Consider the following 26,336-nt stretch of genomic DNA (forward strand, 5'->3'; position numbering starts at 1 on the left):
AGCCCTCTCTAAAAGACACAGAGAGACGGCGATAGTGACAAAAAGAGAAAAGGAATGAGAGCGACAGCGAGAGTATGCGCGCAAAGTGCACGTATGCAGGCCGCTGATGCTGAGTAAATGAAATGAAATGCTAATTACAATAGGTAAGGGCAATTTTTTTGAATTCTCACCTGGTCGATCCAATGACTGTCTGCGACTCATTGGCAAAAATTTATGCGCCTTGTTTTATGCTTCGGGATACAGACAATTGCGGTTTAAAATTGAAAAGAATTTGATTGATTCATTTGTGTTGCTGATGGTTGTCTTCTTCTTCTTCTTGTTGTTGCTCGGCTGTTGATATTGCTTTAAACTTTCTTTGCTTATACTGCTTATTTAATTCTATACACTGAAACACACGCACCCACACAGAGACAAGACAGATACAAATTCACATTTTATTGCAGAGATTGCATCGACTGTTGAACATACTTTCTTTCCATGTAGAATTTGCGCGCAACAAGACACGCGGACTGAACTGATGTAAATATATGTAACGTTGTTTTATTTATGTATGTATGTATGCAGTTTGGCGGTGCGGTTAGGCGCCAACGGCATAAGCTACTGCAATTTCGTGTGTGGTGTTTTGATTATTGTTGTTGTTGCTGGTGACTTTTGCTATGTATTTTATTTATTTGAAAACAACTCGCAACACACGAACACACCAGCACATATAAACACTCATTTACATACACACACACACACTAACACTCGCGCGTCACGTCAATGAACGCAGCAGCTCGTTGTTGTTGTTGGATTTGATGTCGTCGTCGCCGTAGTAATCACGAAATAACGCTTTTTACGCATATTTCTCAATGAATTTATTCACTTGTACATGTAACAGTTGTTTATTTACATTTGTGCACTATTATTGGAAATTTAAAACACCGATATTTGGCATTTATTTTTTTAAATTTTATTTGTTACGCACGCACGAGCGTCTATACGAGCCATATGACGAGACCCGCCGACGAACAAAGGGAAAATGCTGAATGTGAAAAATGTCAAACATTTGAGAGCGAGCAGACTTTGGGTCTGCGACGTGTAGTCGCATGCGAGTAGGCGGGATAGTTGGATGTGTGTTTTGTTGGACACTACTGTCGTCTCACTCGCGCGCCCTTTTTTGTGGTAGAGAAGAAAAAAACCAAAACGAAACGAGAGATTTACGAAATTCACAAAACATGCCACCAATATTTTGTTGCTTATATACAATTGTTATGCCGCTGACAGTCTTCATTGCACTTTGTTTTTAGAAATTGCTGGCTTATAATTATTTTGCCTTAACACTATTTTTGACAGTCTCGTTGCAAAAATTTCCCGCACTTTTCCATACACGCAGTGCAGCACTTGGCACTTAATCTACACTTTTTATCTATGTGTGCGTGCAAGCATTTTGCAGCTGCTCCGACAGCATTCACAGAGGCACGTTGACAGACTATCGACATGCTACCATATTGCAATTGGCCATTCCGATAAATTATTAATTGTTATTATACTAGACTTGATAAGAATAATTTGTAGAATATTATAAGCAGTAAATTAAATATAGACCCTAAAAACTTAACACTAAATGCAACAGATAATTGCATATATCATTTATGCAAATAATCGATTATGTTGAATAACAGCTGTGCTGTATTATCGCTATGTTAAAGTTCTGTTATCAACTGTTATCGCACTTTCACAACAAGAAATCGATTGAAAATTACTATCGGCCGCGTATAGGCGGAGGAAATAGCGTTTCTTTTGATCACAATATTTTTTTTTTTGATTTGGTTCCATAATTAAACGCAAAGGTGAAGTAGAGCGTAGCCACGAACAAAGGAACTGCGACCACAAACACCATGCTGCGGGCGATAGGCAAACGGGACAGGGACATATTTGACGAAGTATGGCCTGAGAAGCGAAAAATTGTGCTCAAGCTGCTGCGCCAGGAGACGGTATCACAGCTCGAATGGCAAGAGCTCTTCTTTGGCGTACACTTCGTGTGCCTTTGGGACGAGAAGGGTGCTGCCAAGATATACGACGGCCTCCAACAGGATATTGTCGAATTCATTGTTCAGGCCCAATCCAAGGTGCAAGCGCAGCGGGGCGAACAAGCGCTATTGGCCACCTACATTGTAGAATGGCGTAAATTCTTCACACAGTCCAATTACCTGCCGCTGCCCTTTCGACAGTTAGAGCAGTCGCCGCAAGTGAAGCCCGCGTCCAGTTCCAACTCCACGTCGTCATCAACTGTCGGTGCCGGCGGGGCATCCACCTCAAATGCCGCTGCCTTAACCAGCAATCAAACACCCTCACTCAGTTCCTCATCAAAGCCCTCAACATCGACAGCGGCAACGAGTGGTGCTTCCACCAGTGGTGGCGGCGCCAGCAATTCAGCTGGGGGGTCCAGTTCCAAAAAGAGTCCCACCGAAGACAGTCCGGTGCGCAAATTAATGCTGGATTCGTGGAACAAGCATATCTTTCATGACATCAAGGATCGGCTTCAGGAGTCTGCCATGAAGATTGTGCACGCCGAACGCAATGGCGATGCGTATGATGCTCAACTGGTAGTCGGTGTACGTGAAAGCTATGTCAATCTGTCCTCGAATGCGGAGGATAAACTGGAAATTTATCGCGAGCACTTTGAGAAGGCCTATTTGAAGGCCACCGCCGATTTCTATCGTCTCAAGTCCACTGAACAGCAACAGGAGAACGGTGTGCTGGCCTATATGAAGTACGCGGATGCCAAGCTGCGCGAAGAGGAGGTGCGCGCTAAGCGTTACCTAGAGCCGAGCAGCTTTAACATATTGACATGCCGTCTGGTCAAGGTGCTCATTGTGGATCATCTCAATTCGATTATAGCCGAGTGTCCGGCGCTGATACGCGACTACGAGACGGATCGCTTGAATCTCATGTTTCGCCTGATGGATCGTGTGATGGATGGCGAGGGTGTCGAGGCAATGATGGGCGATCTACAGCGGCATATAAAATCAGCTGGCCTGGCCGATATGCAGTCCGCCTCGGAGATAATCACACAGGACTCGGAGAAGTATGTGGAACGACTGTTGGAGCTCTTCAACAGATTTAGCGACCTGGTGCGCAATGCCTTCAACGATGATCCGCGCTTTCTCACTGCCCGAGATATCGCCTTCAAAATGGTGGTCAACGACACCAGTGTGTTCAAAATGGAGCTGCCCACGAGCATTGCCAATCGCGGTGTCAAATACACTGCGCCCGAAAGCAAATGCCCCGAGCTACTTGCCAACTACTGTGACATGTTGCTCCGCCGCACGCCGCTCAGCAAGCGCCTCACTAGCGAGCAAATCGATGCACGTCTGCGGGATGTGCTGCTCGTGTTGAAGTATGTCAACAACAAGGATGTCTTTATGCGGTATCATAAAGTCCATTTGACGAGGCGGTAAGTCACATTAATAGATTCGTGACACAGATAGACCTTCAATAGATCGACAACTGATGCAGGAATATATGTATAAAGTAACCAATAGGGCAACAGATTACTCCTAGATTTTGTTGCTTCTTTGACCCCTACAATAATTTTTATAGTACAAAATACTTTAAAGATATTCTCGCTAATTTGGCATTAACTTGATTGCTTGCAGTTTAATCCTGGGCACAAGTGCTGATAGTGAAAAGGAAGAGGATATCGTTGAATGGCTACGCGAGGTGGGCATGCCCGCGGACTATGTCAACAGACTGGCACGCATGTTCCAGGACATTAAGGTAAGTGGCCCATGCACGATGAAGACGTTTTCTAATCTGCATTCGAATCCATAATAAAACAGGTCAGCGAGGACTTAAATACTCAATTCCGTAACTCTATAAGTCGACATGATGCCATCAATATAAAAATACTCAATGCTGGGGCGTGGGCGCGCTGTTCGGAACGCGTCTCAGTTTCGTTGCCCATCGAACTGGAGGACTATATACCCGATGTGGAGGAGTTTTACAAGAAGAAGCATTCCGGCCGTAAGCTGCAATGGTATCATCACATGAGCAATGGCACCATCACATTTGTTAACAATTTCGGGCGCTACGATCTCGATGTCACAACATTTCAAATGGCTGTGCTCTTTGCTTGGAATCAGCGCCAGCATGACAAGATCTCCTATGAGAATCTGCGTCTGGCCACCGAGCTACCCGGTTAGAGAACAAGTGAAATTCTAAATCCAAATGTCGATTGTAATTTCGTTTTCATTTCACAACAGATCCCGAGCTGCGACGCACTCTATGGTCGCTGGCCGCCTTTCCCAAGATCAAAAAGCAAATCTTGCTTATGGAGCCAGTGGCCATTAGTTCGCCCAAAGATTTCGCTGAGAACACAATGTTCTATATCAATCAAGAATTTGCAATTGTCAAAAATGGTAAATCTCAGCGTCGCGGCAAGGTGAGATAAATATTGAAGCAACCTGATCAAAAATCCAGTCATTAAAGAAACTTATGTTTCAACCACAGCTAAATCTAATTGGTCGCCTGCAACTAAGCACGGAGCGTTCGCAACAGGAGGACAATCAGTCCATTGTGCAGCTACGAATATTGCGCACCCAGGAGGCAATCATTAAGATAATGAAGGTGCGCAAGCGCATGAACAATGCGGCGCTGCAGGTGAGTTCGATTTAGTATGGATATAATATAATAGACATTCAATGGATTATCTGCTTGCAGGCGGAACTGATTGATATACTGAAGAATATGTTCCTTCCGTCGAAGAAAATGATTAAGGAGCAGCTCGAATGGCTTATTGAACACAAGTATATGAGACGTGACGACGATGATATCAACATGTTTATTTATGTGGCCTAACTGTGATGGCCTTTGCGTCCTTGCCTAGTAACCATTTCCATATCCAAACCAAAACCCAACCACAGCCAACCTAATGTTTATACACGTATGATCTTTAACTCTCAATTGGTTGCGTGCTCTAAGCTCGCGCTCCCTCCTTTCTTTCTCCCTTTTCCCCTCTACCTATTTCTCTTTCCAATTATCGCATTCAATCCCCCATTCTCTTGGGATTTGTTTAGTTGACTGCGTCCTGGGCATTGCTTTTCCCTATTTGTATTTTGTTTGTTTTGTGTAAACGCGTAATTATATTTTAATTTGGCCTATTGGCTGCTTGGTTTATCGTCTTAGCTATAATATGTGCTGTATGTGGCCGCCCCCTGATAACGATTACGATTAACGCTAATCTATAAACAAAAACAAATTACATTTGCTGTTTTCCATTTGTTTATATTGTGTATTCTGAATTATTGTTGAAGTCATTTTGTAAAGTCTTGTTGCACCCGGCAAACACTCACCTATCACCCACGACCCGCCCCACAACGATTGGCATCTTGGGTTTGACTTTAGAACAACAATAATCGCTTGAAAGACACTGAGACAGACACATACGAAGGCAAAACTAAAATAGAATAGCAATATTATATGTTTAAGCTAATGAAATTATAAAGCATATAAATTGTATTTTAAATAAATTAAGTATAAACACAAGACACTATATCTCCGGGGTGAATAAAACAAATGGCATTAGAAAAGGTTGGACTAAAATATCAACTTGTCTTTAAGCTCTCAGAGTTAATCGGAAAACTCAGCTGATACCATTTCCGGATAAGGTTGGACTCTATATTCAGAGTGAAAAATCAATTTGTTTTCAATTTTCGTGATTCTAAAATTATTTAACTTCAAGCTCACAGAACACTTCAGATTTTCATGAGGAACTCAATGATCTCTAATTTTTGAGTGATATACGAAATATATATTGTCTAGATATGAGCGGAACATTGAAAACTAATCAAGCCTGATGATAGGTAAGTTTGTTTGTCAATATTTTCAAGAACTTTAATATTTTCAGTAACTCTACAAAACTTCAAGTTTCCAGAGTTGAGAAAATTTAATTATTCAAAGTGAGTTTCCAAATAAAACTGAACTATTTCAAACCCTCTTTTGAAACACAAGTTCTTAATATTTTCTATTTTAATGTTGCAATATATAAATCGATGTTTATTGTTGCAATAGATAACTCGATGTGGCTTAAAACTTAAATCTTCCGTTTCAAAGAATTTGTACAAAAAAGTTTTATTTGTGATGAACATAAAAGGAAAAAGCAAACTAAATGCATGCAATGTCTAACAAATGAACGCTCAATTATAAATAGATATAAAATGACGAATTTACATTGATTCTTGCAGCTGCAATCGCGACACTTAAAACTAAATTGGACCAAGGACTGCACGACTACATGACAAATAAAATACTTGATTCGTTTTAAAAATTAAAAACATTTGCATTACACCTAAACGAATACCTAATGCGAGTGGCACTACGAGCTATGAACTGATATATATATATATATTTATATATCTATATAAATGTGTATATAGTTATACTTAAAATACGCTGCTTACGATTATATAATAGCTACTAGACTATGCTCGAATACTATTGAAGCGACATGGGCGTGTCCTGGCCGCGGCGTCTATCTGCGCTTGCGGCCCTTCTTATAGCCCTTGCCATACCAGCCGGCCTGGGTGCGAGCCAGCTTGCGCGGAAAACTGTGGCTCAGCTGCAGCCGGCGCTTGGCCGTCTCGGCAGCGGCTATGTGCGCCAGCGAGATATTTTCGTCGTAGTCATCGTCATCGTCGCTGGTCGGACAGCATTCGCAGACGACAAAGCGGCCGCTGCGCGCTCGCTTCTTGTGTTTGCGCTGGTTGAGATGCCAGCGACGATAGAACTGGCACTCGAGCTCTGCATAGCGATCGAAGCAGAACTCACAGCCGGCGGCAGAGCGATTCATAGCGAAATTGGGCACCACTTGCGAGTTCCAAATGTTGAGATCAGACGGTGGCGGTATCAATATGCTGTGCAGCCCCGAATACGCATATTTGGCGTCGTACCAGCTGGGCAGCTGGCGCAGAAGCTCGTTATCGCTGTGACGTCGCAGCAAATCCATTTGTGCCATGGCAAACTGCTCGTTTTCCTCCTCCTCCTCCTCCTCCTCTTCCTCATCTCTGTCGTCCTCGTCAGCGTCATCATCGTTTTCTGTTGTCGATTCAGCGGAGCAGGTGGCGCTATCACTTTGCAAGTTAAGCGCCTGCAGCGCTGGCGGCAACACAAGCTGCGGCTGCATCAGAGGTTGCACGAAGGGAGTGTATAGCGGTGCACCAATTGGTACCAGCGGCGGCAGCTGCACCGGCGGCAAGCTGGCCACACATGGCTCCAGTCGCAGCTCCACAGGCAACAGACACATACCCGGACAGATGTTCAAATCCGGGTACGGCTTCTGTATGGCGACTAGTTTGGGCAGCTCAATGAGACCGTTCTTGTGCTGATGTCCGTTTGTGGCTTCACTTGGCGACTCTAGCTTGGGCGTCAGTGGCTCCAGTTTGGGCACCATTTCCGCCTTGATGCTTGTGATTTCCAAACTAGTCTTAACCAGTTCTTCCTCAATTTTCGTTTCCTGCTTCAGCTCGCATATCGTCAACGTTTCCGTTTCAGTCTTCACTTTGATATCCTCTTCCGTTTCGCTTTTTAGCTGCAGAACATTTTCGGGCTTGGTGTCCTCGGCACTATCATTTGGCAGTGGCGCATACTTCTGTCGCATCTCCAGGTTGGTTTTAATGCGCCGCCCATTTTTGATAGGTGTCCGTATGCGAGGACCCCTGCCAATAGGCAGTTCGCTGTAGCTATCGCCGGAAATTGTAGAATCCTGCGTCTCCTCTGTTGTCGTCGTACAGGACTGTGTATCACCCGCCTCCTCCTCGTCGGCATTTTTTAGTAGTGGCTGCGTCAGTGTGTGCAACTCTTCGGGCATCAGAAGCGTGGCATGCGCAAATATAGGATCCTTCTCCTTGCTGTAGACGGGCACCGTTATGTTCAGCAGACGCATCAGCTGTGCCATGACGTTGTCGCATTTCCCATTGATCTTGATGCTGGCTATACTGTCCTTGGGCGTCCATTGCAGATTCACGACGCAAATCTTGGCGCGCTGCCGTTGCGGCTTGTCCATCTGCCAGAGCCAGGTGTATTTTTTCAGCACCTTTAGACTAGAACCCAAACAGAGTATTACATCTGCTCTCTCCGCATGCTTCGTGGCTCCATCCCAGTTCAGCGGCCACTTCAAATTGCCGCGCTCGCCAAAGTGCACGATGGTATCGTAGAGCGGCTCCGAGCAACTGTGGCACAGCCGATGCGTCTTATGGCAGTAGCGTGCCGTCATTTCGGTCACATCGAATTGGCGCCAGTAGACCGCATTCGGCTTACAGTGCTTGCACACCTCCACGTACATGTTGCCATGTATCTCGGAGAGGGACTGTCGCGGCAGTCCGGAACGCAGGTGTAGACCGTCGCAGTTCTGCGATACGACGTGCCGCAGCAGGCGACGTCGATGCAGTTCGTATAGCGCCATATGGGTGTAGGTGGGATTGGCACTGGAAAGGTCATGCTCTCCAATATCCTTGCCCTTCTGCAGCAACGTCCAGATGCCTTTGCTGCCGCGGTAATCGGGTATCAGAGCTGCGGTACTGATGCCGGCGCCTGTGTAACAAATTAAATGCTTTGCCTGCGATATGATATTGGCCAGCTGCTCCACCTTAGCCTCGATAACATGCGGCTCGTCCTCCTTCTCGACGACGCGCTCCTTGTATATCTCGATGCGCTCCTTTCGTTTCTTCGTTGTTTTCACAATATCTGGATGCTTATCCAGAAACTGCCGATCTTCGGCGGTGCGCAGCGAATCGCATTTGCGTAAAATTAGCGAAACCTACACAAAAATACACATTAATATTAATTCCGATCAATAATGCAATAAAAGCAAGCTTATAGCACCCGCATACAAATATTCACATACGCATATACGAATATTCACATGCTAGTCACAAGTAACGAGCACACACACACACGCGTGCACACTTCTGCACATGTTTGTTAATTACCTTTCGCATCGCATCCTTTCGTCGCCGTTTCTCATTATCTTTCTTAGCCGGATTCATTTTGGCACGCGTCTTGTATGACTGAATGGGATCAGACATTATTGGCTGCAGTTCGTCCGGCTCCATGTTTGTGCTTAAACTATTAGATTTTGGACTCAATTCGACATACATGTGTATGAATGTGCGTCGCAAACGCACGTTAAAAAAAGGGAAAGGAATTGACGCGCAGCGCAGTTGCAGCACTTTGACGGCTAGCAGCACATGAACTTATTGATATATCTAGTTTATAGTTTACATTTTTTTTATTGCAGTTTTATGGACTTCTTGGCGCATATTACATTTGTTGCTTTACCACTACTTTAATAAATGTTTTTTTTTTTGTAAACAACAATAGTGGTGGGCGATATATTTTTTCTACTTTATTTACATAGATATTTTAAAGTACTGAGTAACGAATAAATAAATAAAAACGCAATAATTAGTGACTCGATAAAAGAAATTCCATATTGCCAGACCAGCAAAAACATAACCATCCAAACAACTTAATTGCGCTACATTATAATTAGAATTTGTTTCATGTTGCCAGATCGTCAAAAGCAGAACCATTCAAATTTAAAATGTTCAAAGGTTAATTATCTTTTATAATTATATAGATATTGCTAAAAATTTTCCATAATTTGCGTAATCCAATCCAAATAGTAGTACACGCGTGTATATATACTGGGAATTCTCGGTGTGCCGCAGGCTATACCCGCCGATGTAATACCCATCACATGGTACATACACGGATATTCCTTGTGGTAAACCAGAATGGGGCCACCCGAGTCTCCATTACATGTGTCCATTGGCTTCGATGAGCCCACACACATTTGTGTGGCCGGATTGAATCCGCGTGGATAGTCATCGCTTTGGCCAATAACTCGGCGACATACCTATTATATAGAAAGGTATCATTTAGGAATATGCATGTATAAAATTTGGTATTCAATCGTACTTCATCTGCAATAAGATCAAGTTTTACTTTCAACAGTTTTGTCGAGGATTTACCGCCTAAGTTCGTGCTGCCCCAGCCGACGGCTATATACGACGCCAGATTTTGGCCACTCTCGAAGGGCAGGCAGGCCGGATGCTTGTAGCGATCGAATCTAACACGCTCGGCCAGCTTCACCATGCCAATATCATTGTACAGCTCTGGACTCGAGAACTGCGGATGTCGGAAATAATCGGCCACAGCATAGTTTTTGGGCGATGCATCCTCTTGGTCGTTTGCAAAGTCCAAGTCACCCAAACGAACCACGTTCAGCTCTCCCCTAAACAAATTTGATTCGCTTAGAATCACGTGCACTCTGCGGGCTCGATTACTCACTGTTCTGCCTCAAAGCAATGGGCGGCGGTCAGCACGAATCTATCGCTAATCAGCGTGCCGCCGCAGAACCATTCAATTCTGTTCCATTGCGCGCTGAGGTGTCCGAGCCGAGCCACATGCGGAAACTCCTTGGGATCAGCGGGCTGCCCACCGACTATCAGGGGCGTATAGCTGAGGCAGTTGTCAATTGTCTCGTACATGACGGGCGCATTGGGAAACAGAAAGCTATAGCCAACCTGCTCCTCAAAGACGGACTTCTTGTAGCCGATGCAGGCTGTCGATGGAAGAGGCGCTGGTATGATTAGGCTCTAAGCAGACCTAAAATGCGACTTACATCTGACAATTTCGTTGATTTGGCCCAAGATCGGATTAATTGGCAGCAGGGCCAAAAGCAGAAGCGTCCGTAGCCACATTCTCGACTTCGATTTGTTTATCAAATACACAATGGGCACGTTGTTAACCGGTTTGACGACAACAAACGCCTCGAACTTGGCAACGCACTAAAATGCCGCTTGCTCTCTCTGGACAGGTTTACAATTGCCTAACACCCGCTCCCATAAGGCGGCACTGGGCTAGATCAGCTGTTGGAACGGATCGCCAATACAATACAAGTGCAGATAGAGGTAGAGGCGGAGGTAGAGGTAGACGTGACGTCATCAGCAACCACTTATAGAAAATGATTGATAGCCGGCTTGATGCGCAGCCGCCGTGTTGAACCTTTTATTGCTGACCAAACACTGCAGTTTACAATTGAATTATTCAAATTATCGTTAAATAACTTCCCAGTAAAAGTACATGGCGCACATGGTAAATCCCGGCTTAGTTAAAGCTCTCTCTAGATCTCACGAAATTTTTGCCATCTCCTGTTTAAGCCAGTTCAAGTAGCTGTGCACGCGCGTATAAAGACTCGGCACGTTGGGCGTGCCGCAGCCAATGCCCAGCGAAGTGATGCCCATGACATGATACATGCACGGATATTCCTCATGGTAGGTCAAGAGCGGGCCGCCAGAGTCGCCGTTGCAGGTATCCTTGTTCTGCGCGGAGCCAACGCACATTTGTGTCGTCGCATTGTATCCACTGGGCAGCTCCTCGACATCATCGGACTGCAGGCAGTTGCTGCGAAATCCATTGAGCTTCACTTTTCTAAGCTTGCTCGAGTGGGCACCGGCAAATGAGGTTTGGCCCCAGCCAGCGGCAACAAAGCTGCTATAGCGCTCTCCATCATTGAAGGGCAGGCAAGCGGGATGCTTGTAGACGCTGAAGCGAACACCGCGATCCAGCTCGACGAGAGCTATGTCATTATATAGCACTGGGTACTTGAAGTCAGGATGCTCTGTGGTATTCCGCACACCAAAGTCCTCCGGCTCTGCATCGTCCTGGTCGCTGTCAAAGTCCAGCTCACCCAGTCGCACCACATTGATTTCGCCGCTGCACAGGAATAGAATGAGGGAATTCATTTCTAAATCAGCTCCTGAGCAACTACTCACCTTTCCGAGTAGAGACAGTGGGCCGCAGTGAGCACAAGCCGATTGCTTATCAAGGTGCCGCCACAGAACCAATTGGTCACATTGTTGTCATTGCGATTACCCAGACGCGCCATGTGAGGAAACTCCTTTGGATCGGCCGGCGTTCCGTCGACAATCAGCGGCGTGTAGCTGTGACACGTGTCCAGGGTCTTATAGGTAATTGGCGCACTCGGGAACAGAAAGCTGTAGCCATCCTGCTTATCGAAGACGCTCTTCTTATACCGTGAGCATGCTGCCCAAGAGAGACGCTCGTCAAATACTAGATATGCCACAGATAGCGATCGACTTACAGCTGACAATGTCTGCGTCTTGAGCATCTGTAATTCGCTCCGACAAGTTGCAAGTGAGCAGCAGCAGCAGCAGCAGCCAGAACATTTTCCAGGGAAAAGCGCTTTTCAAACGTTTCGTAAATTCCATTATTAACGCCCAGCCGCTAATCACAACCGACGTCCAGCTGGGCGCACAATCAACTGCGAAGAGAACGTGAAGTGTTCAGATCTCAGACGATCTTTATGCATATACATATGTCGATGTATGTGAAAGCAACGCTCAGTGGCATTTGATGATAAGGTGAGAATCTTGTTTCCAGCATCATTTATACAAATATTTATTATTATGTATGTATCGATGTGGCTACATGAGCTACGTAGTTTCTTTTCCTGTTTATTTCCAATTGTATGCATGCAAAGTTTTGTTTGTTTCAATTATATACATCAATGTAAATTCATGTGCTAAAAACTAATCGATTTTGGGACTGGCTGCTATTCATCTGCTCTTGGCCAGCTCCTGCCTGAGCCAATCTAGGTAATAGTGCACACGCGTATAGATGCTGGGCACATTTGCGTTTTCACAGCCAATGCCGGATGAAGTGATGCCCATGACGTGGTACATGCATGGATAGTCGTCATGATAGTTTAGTACTGGCCCGCCAGAGTCGCCGTTGCAGGTGTCCTTCAGCTCGGGGGATCCAATGCACAGCATGGTGCTCACATTGTAGCCATTGGGCAGTTCGTCCAGATCCGTGCTTGTGAGACATCTGGTTCCAAAGTTTGTAAGCTTCACCTTTAGCAGTTTGGTCGATTCGCGGCCCGCGAATTTCTTGTGACCCCAGCCAATGGCAATGAAATTCTCGCTGCGATCGCCATCAACAAAGGGCAGGCAGGCTGGGTGCTTATAGACGCTGAACTTCACAGCACGATCCAGCAGTAATAGGGCGATATCATGGTAGAGCATCTGATAGTTATAGTCCGGATGCTCAATTATCTCTTGCACAACAAAGTCCTCGGGCTCGGCATCATCCTGGTCGCTGGCAAAGTCCAATTCACCCAACCGAACCACATTTACTGCACCCCTGCAATAAGATGTTATATAATTATTTGTAGAATTTTCTTTAGATCTGATTTCTCACTTTTCCGAGTAGAGACAATGAGCTGCAGTGAGCACTAGGCGATTGCTTATCAAAGTGCCGCCACAGATCCATTTTGTGTCGTTGTTGCGATCGCGATTGCCTAGACGCGCCATAGGGGGAAATTCCTTTGGCTCGGCGGGCGTTCCACCGACTATCAGCGGTCGTGATCCATGGCACGAATCAATAGTTTCCCAGCGAACAGGCGCATTAGCGAAGAAGAAACTAATCGCGACTCGTTCCTCAAATACGTCGCGCTTAACCTGTGTGCAAGCTGCAGATGTTAATTGGTGATTAGATGAGTGCGTGAATGCATGAATAATATAGTTTGTAATATTTACACTGTTTTGCTAATGCATCCGCATCTTGACACATTACGAAAGTGACCTGTGCCAAAACGAACAGCAGCAAACGAGCTACATTCGCCTCCGTCATTGTGCCAACAGGTGTAGCGAAACTATGAACTTTATTAAAACAAGCTTCGAGTCTGACTGATCAATACGAGTCGAGTCAATTGATCAATGAGCTAACTAAGCGGGCGTGAAAAATATTTACATAAATCTCTCTCACTCTCTTTACGTATTGTTGAACAAGTTGTATTTACAATCCATTAAGTATAAGCATTTAAAACGATCTTACGTTTGTGTATTAACATTACGGTGTATGTCAACATACAAAGTTTAATTAAACGAACTCTTAAGCTAATTAACCATAGTCCAAAGCACTTTGCTTTAGTTGAAATGTATGCCAGCCGAATTGAAAGCTAGCAATAGACGCATAAACTCGTCGATGTCCATAGATCGCGCTCGTGATCCACTAACGCCCTGCTCTTCTAGTATACCCATGACCTTCTCCTGCATATTAAAGTTTTCCTCAAGTTGCTAAAAAGGAGAGAAAAGACAAAAGATAAGAGTTAAACAGAGAGTTATTAGCTAAGTTTCTATACGTACCTCATTTCTCAGCGAACGATATAATTTGTAGTTCTTTTCGAGCATTTCAATCACAGAATTCACTTTGAATGTGGCCGCCAGAGTTTTGTTTTTTCGTAAAAAAGCTATGCGGGTTAGGCCATCCCATTCGGTGAAGTTGACAGGCGGCGGAGGATTCTTGGGCTCGAGACGCACCACGCTGGACTCCACCTTGGGTGGCGGTTTGAAATTGTTTTTGCCCACCTTCATTAACATATCCACACGTGCCAATAGCTGTGTATTTATGCTCAAACGACAGTAGAGCTTGTCACCCGGTTTTGCTACCAGACGCTGTGCAAATTCACGCTGGAACATCAGCACGGCACAGCGAAACAGTGGGCGATGCAGCAATAGCTTGAAGATCAGTGGCGAACTAATCTGGTAGGGAACATTAGCAATGCACAGGTCGAAGAATGGTAGTTCTGCCTTCAAGAAGTCACCGATAAGCACCTGTAGCTTGGGCTGCAAAGGTGTCGCCTGTACACGTTTCTGCAATTCGGCGGCAAGGCGTGTGTCAATTTCGCAGGCAATAACCTTTTTGGCACGCTCCAGCATGCGCACAGTCATGTTACCTGTGCCGGGACCGATTTCCAGCACCACATCGGTCGCTCGCAGCGCCGCTTTCTCCAGCATAGTTGTTATGACCAGCGGATTTTTCAATATATGCTGACCAAAATCCTTGTTAAAAACAATGCCTACAAAGCAGTTGATGTTACAGTTATTACGAAATGTATTATAAATGAATTCAATTACCTTGCTTCTGCACCTCATTGTGTATGCGAGTTTTCTTCTCTGTTTTTACTTTTGGCATGCTTAATTTATTAATAAACTGATAATGTTCAGTTAGTGCTGCTCCAATGTAAATTTGTTTTGCTTTGTCTGCTTTGCTCGTTATATTTGGGTACCATGTGCACAGTTCAGAGTTGCATTTATTTACGGTGTTGCCAGATCGCGGTTTGGCGCGCGTTTAAAATGCAAACAGTTTGAGCGTTATTTATGAAACCATCAGAAGGCAATAAAAACCCGATTGATACATTTTTATAGGTGTTACCTCTTTATTTATTAATTAGTTTTCATTTTCATTAAATCTTCGCTTAAAATTATAAATCAATTTTTAGTAATTTTGTTTTCTTTGGTTATCTTTCTCGCTTCCTCTTACATTTTGTCACCATTTATTTAGTTACTTGAATAACAACTCACTGTCTTCTCTTAGTTCATTTCTTTTTACAACATATCAACTGTTGGTTTTTGACTTTTCTTTGTAGCTTATTTATTCATTTATTTAAACATAACTTAAAGATTATTTTTGTCTCAATATAATTTTGTGGGTTTTCTTTTAAATACTTTTTATTCATTTCATTAATATTCTTTTAATGAGTAATTTCTATTCTCCAATTTTGGTTGTCTTAGATCAGTAAAGATTTAAGATTTTTCATATTGGTTTTTCTCTCTTTTAATTTATATGCTGTCTATGTATAGAATCTAAATTGCATGAAAAGGTACAAAGGTACATGAAAAGGTGTATTTGTCATCATGGCATTTGACTGTGGTTATGCTTGTAGTAGGTAACTCCTAACCATATGAAATATAGTTAGTAATGTAACTAAATCGAGATTACAAAACGTTCCGCACGTCAGCTTGTAGAACTTAGTCAAGCGATTTCAATTGTTTTAGTCACAATCTGTTAATGAGTGTTATAATCACAAGTTTAATAATGCTCAGCAATAAGCCTTGTCTGGCAATAAACAATAAATTATTCTGCTCCTGAGCTTAGCTTAACTTGTTGATAGTCAACGACTCAACAGATTCATTGCGTGGGCCAGTACAACTTATTAGTTTCGATAGGTCTAGTTCTTGTTCTTGTTAATACAGTAGTTAGCCAAACAAAAACAAAAAAAAAAAAACAAATAGGCTTTACAATTAAACTTTGCTCTACACTGGGCCGTGTTGATTATTTTTCAATGAGCTTACAGCTAAAATTCTGTTTTACAACTTGTTCTGTTTACGTTTTGCATTTAGTTTTTATTCAGGTTACGCGTTACATTTTTGTTTTATTTTTGTTTTAATTTATTATTTATATTGTTTCTTTTTCACAATGCGCTTCAGCTGCTTCCATTTCAAGTTCGGTAACAACCAACAGTTTTTACTTTTGTATTTTATTTGCTTGTTCCTCCGACCGAGGCGTTTTTATAGGTATAAACTAATCTTTGTTATGGCTGGATCCGTACGTGTAAATTTGTGATAATTTGCATTATTTTTTACAACTGCATTTTCGAACTAGTTTGTCGCATTTGTTTTTCTTTTCTTTTCTTTTTTCTTTGTTTTTTTTTTTATAAATTGGTTTATATATGTTTTACATTTGTTCTGTCTTCATTTTAGTTTAGTAAAATGCGGTTTTGAGAATACTTGAGGTTAACATTTAAATGGGTAATAGAGCTTTGCGCTCTGCTTGCTATTTCATAAATATATTATTTTAATTATACATTTGGGCTTGTTATCATTACATACAAAGTTTCTTTTTGTTTATGTTTAGTTAACAATGTCGCTTACAATTAGTAATTTTTGCTATATACTGCCATTTTGTTGCATACAAATTTATCAAACTTAGTAATCGGCAAACAATTTGCTCTCCTGTAAATGCAGTACAAGATTCATTAAAAATTCAATTATTTAGATGCTCTCAAATCAACAAAAAACTAAAACTAGATTTTAAAAAATTGATACATATGTATATATATAAATTATATATATTTAACATGATTAATTGAAATCATAAAATCAAAACTAACAAATTTCGATGCCATAAAATGGTTTCATTTTGTTGATTTAATTGTTTGTATTCTTTTCTTGTTTTCAATTATGCAAATTGTATTTGTTGTTTGAGTCTTTGGTTTTAAAATCAACACATATATATTTATTTTGTTTTTTGTTTTTAATATTGGTATTATTACATACATTATCTCTGTTTATATATATAATTTGTTCTGCTTTGTATTTGTTTCACAGTTTTAACTGCATATATTTCACATACACTAGATTAACTCTATGCACATATATATATATATTTATATATATGCATATTTATATATATGCATATTTATAAGCATATATGCATACATACATATATAAATATATAGTTATACTTTTATATTTTACTGAAATTTTATATGTTCTCCAACTTATAGGCTAAACATATTTTGTTCTTTTTTTTGTATTTATAATTTGTGTTCCATAAAATATATATGAATTTAAAATGTGTTTTGTTTGGTTTTTACTTTAAAGTTTGTTCTCATTTAAAGACTAAGCTTAGTTTCACTTAGTTTTATTGTTTAAATTTCTGTATTTGTTTAGCTCTGTTTTTGTATGTGCGAGTTTGTGTTTGTTATTTTTGGCTTTTTATTTATATTTGTTTTTGTTTTTGTTATTATATTATGTATGTATGTATAACAATAAATTACTTTAAAATAATATCGCTTTAATACTTGAGAAGGAAATTGTGCAAGAGTTCGAATACGCATAAACTTGTTTTCTTCTTTTCTTTTTTGTTTTTTTTTTTCTTTGTTTCTTTTTATCGTATTTTCTTATGTGTACAGACGGCTTTTTGAATTGCGAGTCGCATAGGATAGCGCTGTTGCGAGATGGCTGTCTGCATTTGGGTGCGAAACTTGAGATTCGGCACATTAATAAATAAAAAACTAATAACAAAAAGCATGGCGCTGCATTTGCAACAACATTGACTAGATCAGGACTTATTTTTTGGCAATAATAATTGTTTTTGGTAAGGGGGAGTGGGGTATAGGTAGGTAATGCTGCAAAAATAGCGCCTTGCTTTCAGGCTTTGAGCATTACAACGAGCAAAAGCGATGGATTTGTTGAAAGAAAGAAAGACTGATTGTGCGATAAGTTAAGATAGAAGTATAAACAAACAAATTCTTAATATTAGAGTTCGCCTGCGTATCCGTGTGTATGTGTATGTGTGTAAGTGATTGCAAATAATTTTATAGTTAGTTGATTATTGGCACTGATCGTAGTTACGACTGTAAGATCCTCTACGCATTTCCAAATATATATATATATATGCAGTAATTACAGTAGATGTAATCATTTCTATCTATATATAACTTGCAATTCTCAGCTTTTCTGTTTGCATTTGCGTTTTTAGTTGTGATTTCTTTATGGAACTACGCTCTTGTAGTTTCACCAACATATAACATAAAACGATAAAACAGACAACTAATGAAAAGGTTAAGGACCACAACTGGAAACAGACAACAATAAAGCTTTCATAAAGTAATCAACGGAAGCAAAGTTTGTAGGTTATAGTGCTAGGGAGATAAGCTAAGTCTAGGAATAGGCTAAGAGATTAGCATAGGGCTGCATGTAGTAAGAGCCCCGGCAACGAATTGCCCACTGCTTAAAAATTCAACTGATCCAGTTTGTTGGTTTATTTCTCGCCAACACTAAGCGCATATCCAATCCAATTATCCAACGGTCGCCACTTTAGAACACCTTGCGCTCCGGTCCGAATTTGGGATTCACAAATGAGAAGCCGGCGAACTCATCCTGATTAATGCAACGAATAACATCATTACCAATTGGTGTTAGCACAGGCTCCTCTTTGGTGAATTCGGCATCGAAATTGTTGGCATCACGTGGGTTTTTCTATAGTCGAAAATCAAAAGATCAGTTAGATTTTTAACTTCCACTTTTAATTGAACAACTTACCATTTTAGGTCGGAATGGTGGCTTTATGTTGCGTTTCTCCAACTCCTTCCAGTCCAGTTTATTGAAGAATGCATGCTTGCGGATTTCATTCTCGTCACCTGTGCAGCCCAAACGCTGCTCTGGATTCTTTGTTAGAAAACCTAAGAGTAGACATTGGCAATAGATTAATAAATATTCATATGTGGGAAATTAAATCTTACCTTTCAATATGGACACGGCTTCGCGGGACAGCCACACTGGATAAAGCACATCATCGTGCATTATAGAGTCGAAAAGCTCGTCTTCATTGTCAGCCTCAAAAGGAGGCTGTCCAGCCATCATCTCGTACATAAGAACGCCCAACGCCCACCAGTCCACGGATGCGCCGTATTCCTGCTCCTTAAGAATTTCGGGGGCTATGTAGTCGGGTGTGCCACAGAATGTCGTGGTCAGCATGCCGTTCATGATGCCCTCCTTGCACATGCCAAAGTCAGCGAGTTTACAGTGTCCCTCCTGGTCGAGCAGTATGTTGTCAAGCTTCAGATCGCGATAGATAACGCCATGGGTGTGAAGAAACTGCAGGGCAAGCGTTACCTCGGCGGCATAGAAAGCAGCACGGCCCGCTTCAAAGCGTCGCGCCTTCTGTATTTGAAACATCAGGTCGCCGCCATTAACATATTCCATGACAAAGAATAAACGATCTGGAGTCTGAAAACAAGAATGTAGCGCTGTAAGGAACGGATGGTTTGCGGCCAGAGCCAAGATGCGTTTTTCGGTCATTGTGCAGTCAACATCATCATCCTGTATAATGGCGTCCTTCTTCAACACTTTAATGGCATAGATCTCATCGGTACCCTTCTTCTCGGCCAGCATCACCTTGCCAAACGAGCCCTTGCCGAGCACCTTAATAAAGTTAAAGTCCAGTAGCGAGCACTTGCCAGGACGCGAATCTCCGCCACCCACGGCTAGGCTCATGCAGCTGCTGCTGTTGTAGCCGCTCGTCAACGTACTCGTTGACGTTGCCAAGCTATCAGCTGATAAGGTGCCGCTACGAAATGAAGCACCTGGCACACCGTCGCCCCCCTCGCCGCCCAGTGAGGCGCCATAATTGTCTTCTCCACCTGGCTGACTCAAGTATTTGGAACGACGCGGCTGCTGGCCCTGCTTATCCGGTGAGATTCCCAGGGAACTGAGTATCTCGGCCATTTGCTTGGTATTGATGCCGCAGGTGTTGGCCACATTCTTTTGGCACCGTTTGTGGACGTTCATATAACAAGTCTCGCATTGCAGGCCCTGCTTAATTAGTCCGTAGAGCAGCGAGCCGCAATGATCGCAGAACGTAAAGCGCTTATAGCTGTGCACCACGAATCGATGCGGCACATTCACATTGAACCGCTGCCCGGCCGGCACCACTTCCACTTTGGCTTGCTGTAATTGAAAACAAAGTAATTGAATTATTGAACACAACAAACTGATTGTATTGACCTTCATACTAACCTCATCGCGCATGCCAGGACATTTGGAGACCACAGACAGATGGCATTTTTTATGTACAACTAATGTGCAGACTATAAATGATTAGATTAAAATATAATCTCATTAATCGAACAGGTTAATAAAGATTTTATTTACGTAGTTGCACGCTGCAAATACGACTTATTATCCTTAGCATTTGAGATGAAGTGCCACCAGATAATTTAAGTCACAGCGCAGTGCAGCAGTCAATTTTTAAGTGTGATATTTACAAAGCTACTTTTGAAATAATTAAGTATGTTTTACACATTCAGAGGTTAGACACACTGAGAAATTAGCATATTTGACGAGCTTTGTCACATAACATCAAAAAATATGTGTGTGTTGAGTGTGTACGTGTGTGTAAGAAAAGGTTTATGCAGTTGGTTTAAATCTTGTCTGTCTCTTGTCAAATGCAAATTAGTTTTCGTAATTTTATGGACAGCGAAAGAATTGTTTAATCACATATGTGTACAACTGTGCAAATGCTTGCTTGTGGCGTGCAAATTGTCAAAAAATTAATAATATTATTTAATTGCCTCCAGTGGTGACAAGCATCAGTAAACAACATTAAAATCAAACACATACAGATTAGCAACTTCTTCCACAATTTGTAAGTCTTGGCACATGAAACTTATACTCTCAATTTGTATACACTGTGTAGAGTTAGAATGTTTCATTAGCAGCTAATAAATGTATTGCATTGGAAATGAATTTCTAGTATATAACTTAAGTTTAAACTATACGATAAACACGTATCTATAGACATTGTTTGCTATCAAACCTCATATCAGACAGCTGATAGCTGAGAGCCAAGTTAGTTAACTACATTGAATTACCATAAACATAGCCACAGTAGCAAATGTTTTCTTTTCTTATCTGTTTAGCGATAACTACCTCAAGTGCGTCATGAATTGCTTGAGCTAATCACTTAGTAACTAAATAGAGCCTGTATCCTTCTTTAAGACTTTAAGACTAATATTTGCATAGTCAACTTAAATAAATAAATAAATTGAATTTGAAAGATTAACTAGTCTTCGAATCGAAGACATTTAAAATGTTGCATAAATATTATATCTTATAAGATTAACTAAATAAACTCTTCTGGAACTAACAAAATAGGACTTAAACATGTAGTTAGGTTTCAAAGCTGCCGATAAAGTCTAACGTCTAAAGGGTATTAGTATGAGCGCAAGACAGAGTTACAAAATGTGTGTACTTAAAAAATTATCATCAAATAAATTAAAAATGGTCAATGCATTACTTTCGGTGCATGGAGAATGCGGAGAGAAGCGACACAATAGCAGCGACGGCACAAATTAAAAAATAACTTTCCTTAAATAGTAAATATTGATATTCAGATAAATAGATAATGCAGCTATTAATATGAACAAAGTCAAATGCTTTGTTTCTTGGACTGAAACTGAACAACATCAACAAACAACGAACGAACGAACGATCGAACGAATGAAACGAGCAAATGCAAGTGATGGATAGCTTTTGATATATTTTTTGATTTTTTTTTTGTTTAATGTTCTTCTCAGAGAGACTTGTATGTCGTCTCCGTAAGATATTCCTTTTAAATTTGAAGCAAAACACATACCTTGACATTGATAGCCTTGTTTACCAATTCCCCTGCAAAAAGGCAAGAAATTCCGTGGCTATTGCATATATATTTCTTTTATAACTGAATGATGTGTGTTTGTTTGTTGTGTGGGCATGAATGTATGCGAAAAATAAACCAAAAAAGGAAGCAAACCCGCAGCGCGAAACCAAAGAATGAAAGTCAAAAGCATATAGATGAATGTAGCATGAGACGAAACCAGACCAGTGAAAGAATTGCAGCTGCACACGGCAAATATAAAACCCTCAATTAAAGACCAGTTATGTGAGAGTGGTTAATCCAAAGAAATATTAATTAAATTAAGGGAAAAAACTTAAGTTTAATACAGCTAAAATACGTGGTGGAACCCAAAAATGTGAATAAAATCGTTTGCAATACATTTAAGTCGATAAGTTGAAATCAAAAGGAAAAATACAAAGTTAAAATTAAATAAACAAAATCAAAAGAGAGAATAGTAATGGCAATGCTATGTGTGTCTTGTAAATAATCATATAAAAACCCAAAAATGATATATATCTATAAATAAATATATATATATATAAGTGTATATATATATTAATCACTGCAATTACAACTTAAGAATGATACTGTTGATGGACAGTCTGTCTGTGAGTACGCTCAAAGCGTACATACATATATGTGATATTGAATGCGATATTTGAATCACTCACCAAATAAATTCCCGACAATGTGAACAGAAGGTCGGTTGGCGCAAAAACGTGGCCATAAACTTATGCCCGTTGACCTTTAAATGAGAAAGTAAATCGATTGATTAGGTTATTACCAATTATGAATTGTGCAATCTATTTACTTGATGCACACGACGGCGCATAGCGCCGCGGCGTCGATTGAATCCAGCACGCTCTTTGAATTCCTTATTAACTGCCACAGTTTGCTCAACCTCGGCATCAGCTTTCGCTTGATCTGAAAAGTCTAAACGGTTATATCAACCTCCGCACAAAATGAAAGTTACTAACCATAATGTTCATGCCTGCCATTGCGACTTTTTAACTCGATAATGACGTGGATCTTACCCTGTGGTTCCAAATTTATCTATTAGAAAGAAGATTAATATAATATATAATAATACCGCTCGAATGCCGTACCTTTATCTACAAATTTGAGTTACATAAAATTTTAAAAATAATAATTAAAATTATAAAAAGTTAACCGTAAAGTTAACTAAAATCCTATTTACAGAAAACCTTTAATAAAAATAATAAAAAAAAAATTCCCTCAAAATCTTGAAAACTCGAGGATAATAAAATGTCAAATACTTGACATACATTCCTTAGTTTCCTTCAACAAATTGTTGCAAGACAACTTAATTCGATTACAATCCTATTATATAGTTATATATATTATATATCAATATCTGTCAACACGAAATCGAACAAAAGTTTAAATATCTAAATTAATAATTATCTAAATTAATTATCCCTCTCTAAAATCCCTGTAAATTTCTTGATAACGACCACTAATAAAATTTGACTATTTTTACAGATTTCTGCACTCAAGTCTAAACTTAATTGCTATATATTTTTTGCTATAAATTGAATAATATTTTCTTTACTTTAAAAATAAATATAATAATAATATACCAAAATTTATTTATATAGTAGATGAGTTAAGTTGATGAAAAAATTAATTTACCCATAGATCCGGAGCACCTGACTCGCTCTGCATTAGATCCTCGAATGGTATAATGCAATTAGCAACAAAGTCATCCGGCGGCAGGGCCGCATCATGAAAAACAGTTAAGTTGATGTTGCGTGCATTGGTCACGTCGTGGACGAACTGCTCGTTCCATACCGGATCGAATGTCTTTGGTCGGGTTGTCGAACGATCTATTTATTAATGTTTAGCATAAGGATATCTGTTTTCTGCAAGTGTATTTCGATAAGTAGCTCACCAAAATGACTCTCGTCGACATCTATGGACACGTAGGGATCGATCAGCTGCTCATCGGCTAATTTGCCAAATGTTAAATTATGGCGCTTTTGGAAATCTGTTGGACGCAGGCCGCTCGCCTCGCAAACCTTGATTTGAAGTTTACCCGTAAACATTTCGCTGATTGATTCAGCAGCACTTGTATCTCTTTGTTTTGTTTTTGTTTTTTGTTTTTTTTTTTTTTTGTTGTTGCTGTGACGATCTGTATCTTGGCAGGAGTTATCGGCAGCGCCGCGTCAATGCGGCAACGGTGGTTACAAAACGGTTTCGATCAGTGGGGTGTCTGCCAGTTGAGAGGTAATCGAAGTTGTACTAAAAAAAATAAATAAGTTGAGTAAATAGCTGAGATAGCACATTCAGCTCCTATCACTCAAAGATTGTTTTAGTATAGGTCAATGACACTCTTGAATTTGTTTCAAATTTATACATAAATAACACATCTGTGACTATGTAGATGCTCAAGTGAATTTTATAATACATGCTCAAACGAATTTCAAGGTCGCACTCGAATTGACATTGGTGAAAAATGGGAGCACAACAACAAAAGCAACGTCAACAATTACAGCAACAGCAATAGCAACACACATATTCTTAGATATTGCACTTCCGTTCAGCATTGAGATTTGAGTTAGTCAGCATTGGAATTCACTCGCTCAGCGAATTATGAAACGCACAAGAGATAATCACATACAGTTCTGTATTTATATGAATGTATTTAAAAATGCTTATGCACGTTTATAGATAAATATGTATGTATGTGATGTGTATAGATTGAGATAAAGCTGAATTAAAGTTGCCCTTAACAAAGTTACTGTTGTCGTCGCCTAGTTTTGATTTGCTTTAACATATTCTCATACAGCACAATTATTTTTATTTTATTTTTTATGTATTTACTACCTTCAACTCATAAACACACACACAGACGAGCACATACATAGACAAGCACTCGGACAGTGCATACATAGCAGCAGTAGCAGATATTTTTCACAAATAAAACAACAAAGAAAGAATAACAAGCAATCCTAATACCTCTGCTTTAGCCCCACACCTCGATACCCCCACACACACCCACAACTAGTATTGCGATTGCTAGGCTAGCGCACACACGGGCGTACGCTCTTGCTCTCAGTCTCGCTCGCTCTCCCTCTCTCTCTATTTCTTTCGCTCTCTCTTTTTATCTTTTATAAGAACACGAGAAATTCTCATGCACACACACACACAAATACACGTACACATTCCAGCACAAACAATACACACTCGCAACGCAAAACAGCAATAGACCGCAAATGCAAATTGCACAAGTGAATTTGACAATATCACAATTGCGACTAGTGCGTTAATTTTCAATTACTGTTAAATCAACAAAAATACCACTTGAAAACTTATATGTACAAGAGAGAGTATGTGTAAGAGAAATAGAGAAAGAGAGAGAGAGAGGAGCGCGCAGCTTCGTTAAAAAGCAGGGCAACAGAGAACAAACCGAAAAGAACCAAACAGACAGGCGCAGTATATGAATGACCCAAATATGACAGTGCACACTGGTTGGAAACATGTTTTCGCATTTTGTGTAGATTCATTACTTTCGCTTGCAATTCAACGAAAGTAAATGCTTAACCGATATTTAGTAGCATCTTTAACGTATGAAGAAATACTTAAATATCATTATTGAATAACTTTTTTTATCAAATACAATATAATTTAAAAAAAATGCAACTCAATTTAGTGTAATGAGAGCCAGCTGTGCGAAGAGGCTGCCATACATTTTATTAAAAGAGCTTACGCAAAGGACAGAGTAGACCTTCAGGGAAATCGGTGGACATTACTTTACATTACACCTCAATTACTTACCTTTTCTCGCAAGGGTACCGTGGCTGTGGCTGTGGCTGTGCGCCGTGCTGCTCTCTTCGCCTTGCTATGTGTGCGCTCTCAATTGTTGGTATATTAGAGAAAAATGTTCAGCTACATACATGTGTATGTACATACATACATATGTGCGAAAAAATTAAGGATGGCACATACACAGGCACAGCACACACGCACACACATACGCAAACAGACACCCTGTTTGCTCAATTCCAATTGGAAATTATTTCAAGGAATTTTTGCCTTTACGTTTGACAGTGGCAATATGTTTACACTATATTCTCACACAAACACACTTTCCAACATTTTTCGACAATAGAATTTCATTTCTACGCACGAATAATTAAAGCAAAAATAAAAATTATTTATCGTCTCTCGCTCGCCTTTGCCTTTGACAATTACATAGGTTAGTGTGGCTGCAAACCCGATGCCAAGAAATACCACTTAATATG

General features: G+C 40.7%; 8 protein-coding genes across 10 annotated transcripts in view; 1 reads left to right on the top strand and 7 right to left on the bottom strand.

The window, feature by feature from the left end:
* LOC111596255 overlaps nucleotides 1-26,336 on the bottom strand; it is a 129,354-nt gene that overhangs the window by 52,396 nt on the left and 50,622 nt on the right. The gene's annotated exons all lie outside the window — the stretch shown is intronic.
* On the top strand, nucleotides 1,722-5,562 carry LOC111596261 (cullin-5). Its single transcript, XM_023310397.2, has 6 exons — nucleotides 1,722-3,439; nucleotides 3,642-3,762; nucleotides 3,825-4,182; nucleotides 4,248-4,426; nucleotides 4,495-4,644; nucleotides 4,705-5,562. Exons 1-6 carry the CDS (start codon nucleotides 1,881-1,883, stop codon nucleotides 4,840-4,842), a joined length of 2,505 nt encoding a protein of 834 aa, XP_023166165.2. The 5' UTR covers nucleotides 1,722-1,880; the 3' UTR covers nucleotides 4,843-5,562.
* On the bottom strand, nucleotides 6,404-9,322 carry LOC111596249 (NAD-dependent protein deacetylase Sirt7). Its single transcript, XM_023310380.2, has 2 exons — nucleotides 8,970-9,322; nucleotides 6,404-8,797 (listed from the first exon to the last, which is right to left on the bottom strand). Exons 1-2 carry the CDS (start codon nucleotides 9,135-9,137, stop codon nucleotides 6,515-6,517), a joined length of 2,451 nt encoding a protein of 816 aa, XP_023166148.2. The 5' UTR covers nucleotides 9,138-9,322; the 3' UTR covers nucleotides 6,404-6,514.
* LOC111596246 (serine protease snake) lies at nucleotides 9,602-10,800 on the bottom strand. Its single transcript, XM_023310378.2, has 4 exons — nucleotides 10,667-10,800; nucleotides 10,333-10,606; nucleotides 9,961-10,276; nucleotides 9,602-9,898 (listed from the first exon to the last, which is right to left on the bottom strand). Exons 1-4 carry the CDS (start codon nucleotides 10,743-10,745, stop codon nucleotides 9,626-9,628), a joined length of 942 nt encoding a protein of 313 aa, XP_023166146.2. The 5' UTR covers nucleotides 10,746-10,800; the 3' UTR covers nucleotides 9,602-9,625.
* On the bottom strand, nucleotides 10,933-12,320 carry LOC111596244 (serine protease snake-like). The gene is made up of 3 exons (XM_023310376.2): nucleotides 12,149-12,320; nucleotides 11,820-12,090; nucleotides 10,933-11,760 (listed from the first exon to the last, which is right to left on the bottom strand). The coding sequence occupies exons 1-3, from the start codon at nucleotides 12,273-12,275 to the stop codon at nucleotides 11,175-11,177; spliced, it is 984 nt and encodes a 327-aa protein (XP_023166144.1). The 5' UTR covers nucleotides 12,276-12,320; the 3' UTR covers nucleotides 10,933-11,174.
* Nucleotides 12,506-13,763, bottom strand: LOC111596245 (serine protease snake). Its single transcript, XM_023310377.2, has 3 exons — nucleotides 13,605-13,763; nucleotides 13,267-13,537; nucleotides 12,506-13,209 (listed from the first exon to the last, which is right to left on the bottom strand). The coding sequence occupies exons 1-3, from the start codon at nucleotides 13,696-13,698 to the stop codon at nucleotides 12,624-12,626; spliced, it is 951 nt and encodes a 316-aa protein (XP_023166145.2). The 5' UTR covers nucleotides 13,699-13,763; the 3' UTR covers nucleotides 12,506-12,623.
* Nucleotides 13,845-15,112, bottom strand: LOC111596247 (probable dimethyladenosine transferase). The gene is made up of 3 exons (XM_023310379.2): nucleotides 14,985-15,112; nucleotides 14,214-14,926; nucleotides 13,845-14,144 (listed from the first exon to the last, which is right to left on the bottom strand). Exons 1-3 carry the CDS (start codon nucleotides 15,040-15,042, stop codon nucleotides 13,995-13,997), a joined length of 921 nt encoding a protein of 306 aa, XP_023166147.1. The 5' UTR covers nucleotides 15,043-15,112; the 3' UTR covers nucleotides 13,845-13,994.
* Nucleotides 18,662-26,047, bottom strand: LOC111596253 (protein kinase C). Of its 3 annotated transcripts, XM_023310386.2 has the most exons (11): nucleotides 25,870-26,047; nucleotides 23,984-24,333; nucleotides 23,725-23,918; nucleotides 23,049-23,124; nucleotides 22,883-22,995; nucleotides 22,743-22,816; nucleotides 22,051-22,082; nucleotides 20,433-20,503; nucleotides 19,157-20,363; nucleotides 18,957-19,096; nucleotides 18,662-18,893 (listed from the first exon to the last, which is right to left on the bottom strand). In XM_023310386.2, exons 2-11 carry the CDS (start codon nucleotides 24,135-24,137, stop codon nucleotides 18,732-18,734), a joined length of 2,223 nt encoding a protein of 740 aa, XP_023166154.1. In that variant the 5' UTR covers nucleotides 24,138-24,333; nucleotides 25,870-26,047; the 3' UTR covers nucleotides 18,662-18,731. The 3 variants fall into 3 exon arrangements, with proteins under 3 accessions (XP_023166154.1, XP_023166156.1, XP_023166155.1); XM_023310388.2 differs by lacking the exons at nucleotides 22,051-22,082; nucleotides 23,984-24,333; nucleotides 25,870-26,047 and having other exon boundaries at nucleotides 23,725-23,796; XM_023310387.2 differs by lacking the exons at nucleotides 22,051-22,082; nucleotides 23,725-23,918; nucleotides 23,984-24,333; nucleotides 25,870-26,047 and adding an exon at nucleotides 23,178-23,267.

The sequence above is a fragment of the Drosophila hydei genome, unplaced genomic scaffold (assembly GCF_003285905.1).
Source record: "Drosophila hydei strain 15085-1641.00,03,60 unplaced genomic scaffold, DhydRS2 tig00008121-arrow-pilon, whole genome shotgun sequence".
Taxonomy (NCBI): domain Eukaryota; kingdom Metazoa; phylum Arthropoda; class Insecta; order Diptera; family Drosophilidae; genus Drosophila; species Drosophila hydei.

Bases quoted from the DNA above. Each gene is read 5' to 3' on its own strand.
- LOC111596253 (XM_023310386.2), bottom strand. From the start codon at position 24,137: ATGTTTACGGGTAAACTTCAAATCAAGGTTTGCGAGGCGAGCGGCCTG. The intron at 22,996-23,048 runs GTTAGTAACTTT...TAGACTTTTCAG, and splicing joins TGGCAGGCATGAACATTATG to ATCAAGCGAAAGCTGATGCC. The intron at 20,364-20,432 runs GTTAGTATGAAG...TTTCAATTACAG, and splicing joins GTCCTGGCATGCGCGATGAG to CAAGCCAAAGTGGAAGTGGT.
- LOC111596245 (XM_023310377.2), bottom strand. From the start codon at position 13,698: ATGACGGAGGCGAATGTAGCTCGTTTGCTGCTGTTCGTTTTGGCACAG. The intron at 13,538-13,604 runs GTAAATATTACA...TAACATCTGCAG, and splicing joins GGATGCATTAGCAAAACAGT to CTTGCACACAGGTTAAGCGC. The intron at 13,210-13,266 runs GTGAGAAATCAG...ATCTTATTGCAG, and splicing joins CATTGTCTCTACTCGGAAAA to GGGTGCAGTAAATGTGGTTC.
- LOC111596247 (XM_023310379.2), bottom strand. From the start codon at position 15,042: ATGCCAAAAGTAAAAACAGAGAAGAAAACTCGCATACACAATGAGGTG. The intron at 14,927-14,984 runs GTAATTGAATTC...ACTGCTTTGTAG, and splicing joins CAATGAGGTGCAGAAGCAAG to GCATTGTTTTTAACAAGGAT. The intron at 14,145-14,213 runs GTACGTATAGAA...TCTCCTTTTTAG, and splicing joins ATCGTTCGCTGAGAAATGAG to CAACTTGAGGAAAACTTTAA.
- LOC111596261 (XM_023310397.2), top strand. From the start codon at position 1,881: ATGCTGCGGGCGATAGGCAAACGGGACAGGGACATATTTGACGAAGTA. The intron at 3,763-3,824 runs GTAAGTGGCCCA...ATAATAAAACAG, and splicing joins GCATGTTCCAGGACATTAAG to GTCAGCGAGGACTTAAATAC. The intron at 4,183-4,247 runs GTTAGAGAACAA...ATTTCACAACAG, and splicing joins TCTGGCCACCGAGCTACCCG to ATCCCGAGCTGCGACGCACT.
- LOC111596249 (XM_023310380.2), bottom strand. From the start codon at position 9,137: ATGTATGTCGAATTGAGTCCAAAATCTAATAGTTTAAGCACAAACATG. The intron at 8,798-8,969 runs GTAATTAACAAA...ATTTTTGTGTAG, and splicing joins GAAAGGATGCGATGCGAAAG to GTTTCGCTAATTTTACGCAA.
- LOC111596246 (XM_023310378.2), bottom strand. From the start codon at position 10,745: ATGTGGCTACGGACGCTTCTGCTTTTGGCCCTGCTGCCAATTAATCCG. The intron at 10,277-10,332 runs GTGAGTAATCGA...AAATTTGTTTAG, and splicing joins CATTGCTTTGAGGCAGAACA to GGGAGAGCTGAACGTGGTTC. The intron at 9,899-9,960 runs GTACGATTGAAT...TCTATATAATAG, and splicing joins TTGATCTTATTGCAGATGAA to GTATGTCGCCGAGTTATTGG.
- LOC111596244 (XM_023310376.2), bottom strand. From the start codon at position 12,275: ATGGAATTTACGAAACGTTTGAAAAGCGCTTTTCCCTGGAAAATGTTC. The intron at 12,091-12,148 runs GTAAGTCGATCG...TCTCTTGGGCAG, and splicing joins AGACGCAGACATTGTCAGCT to CATGCTCACGGTATAAGAAG. The intron at 11,761-11,819 runs GTGAGTAGTTGC...ATTCCTGTGCAG, and splicing joins CACTGTCTCTACTCGGAAAG to CGGCGAAATCAATGTGGTGC.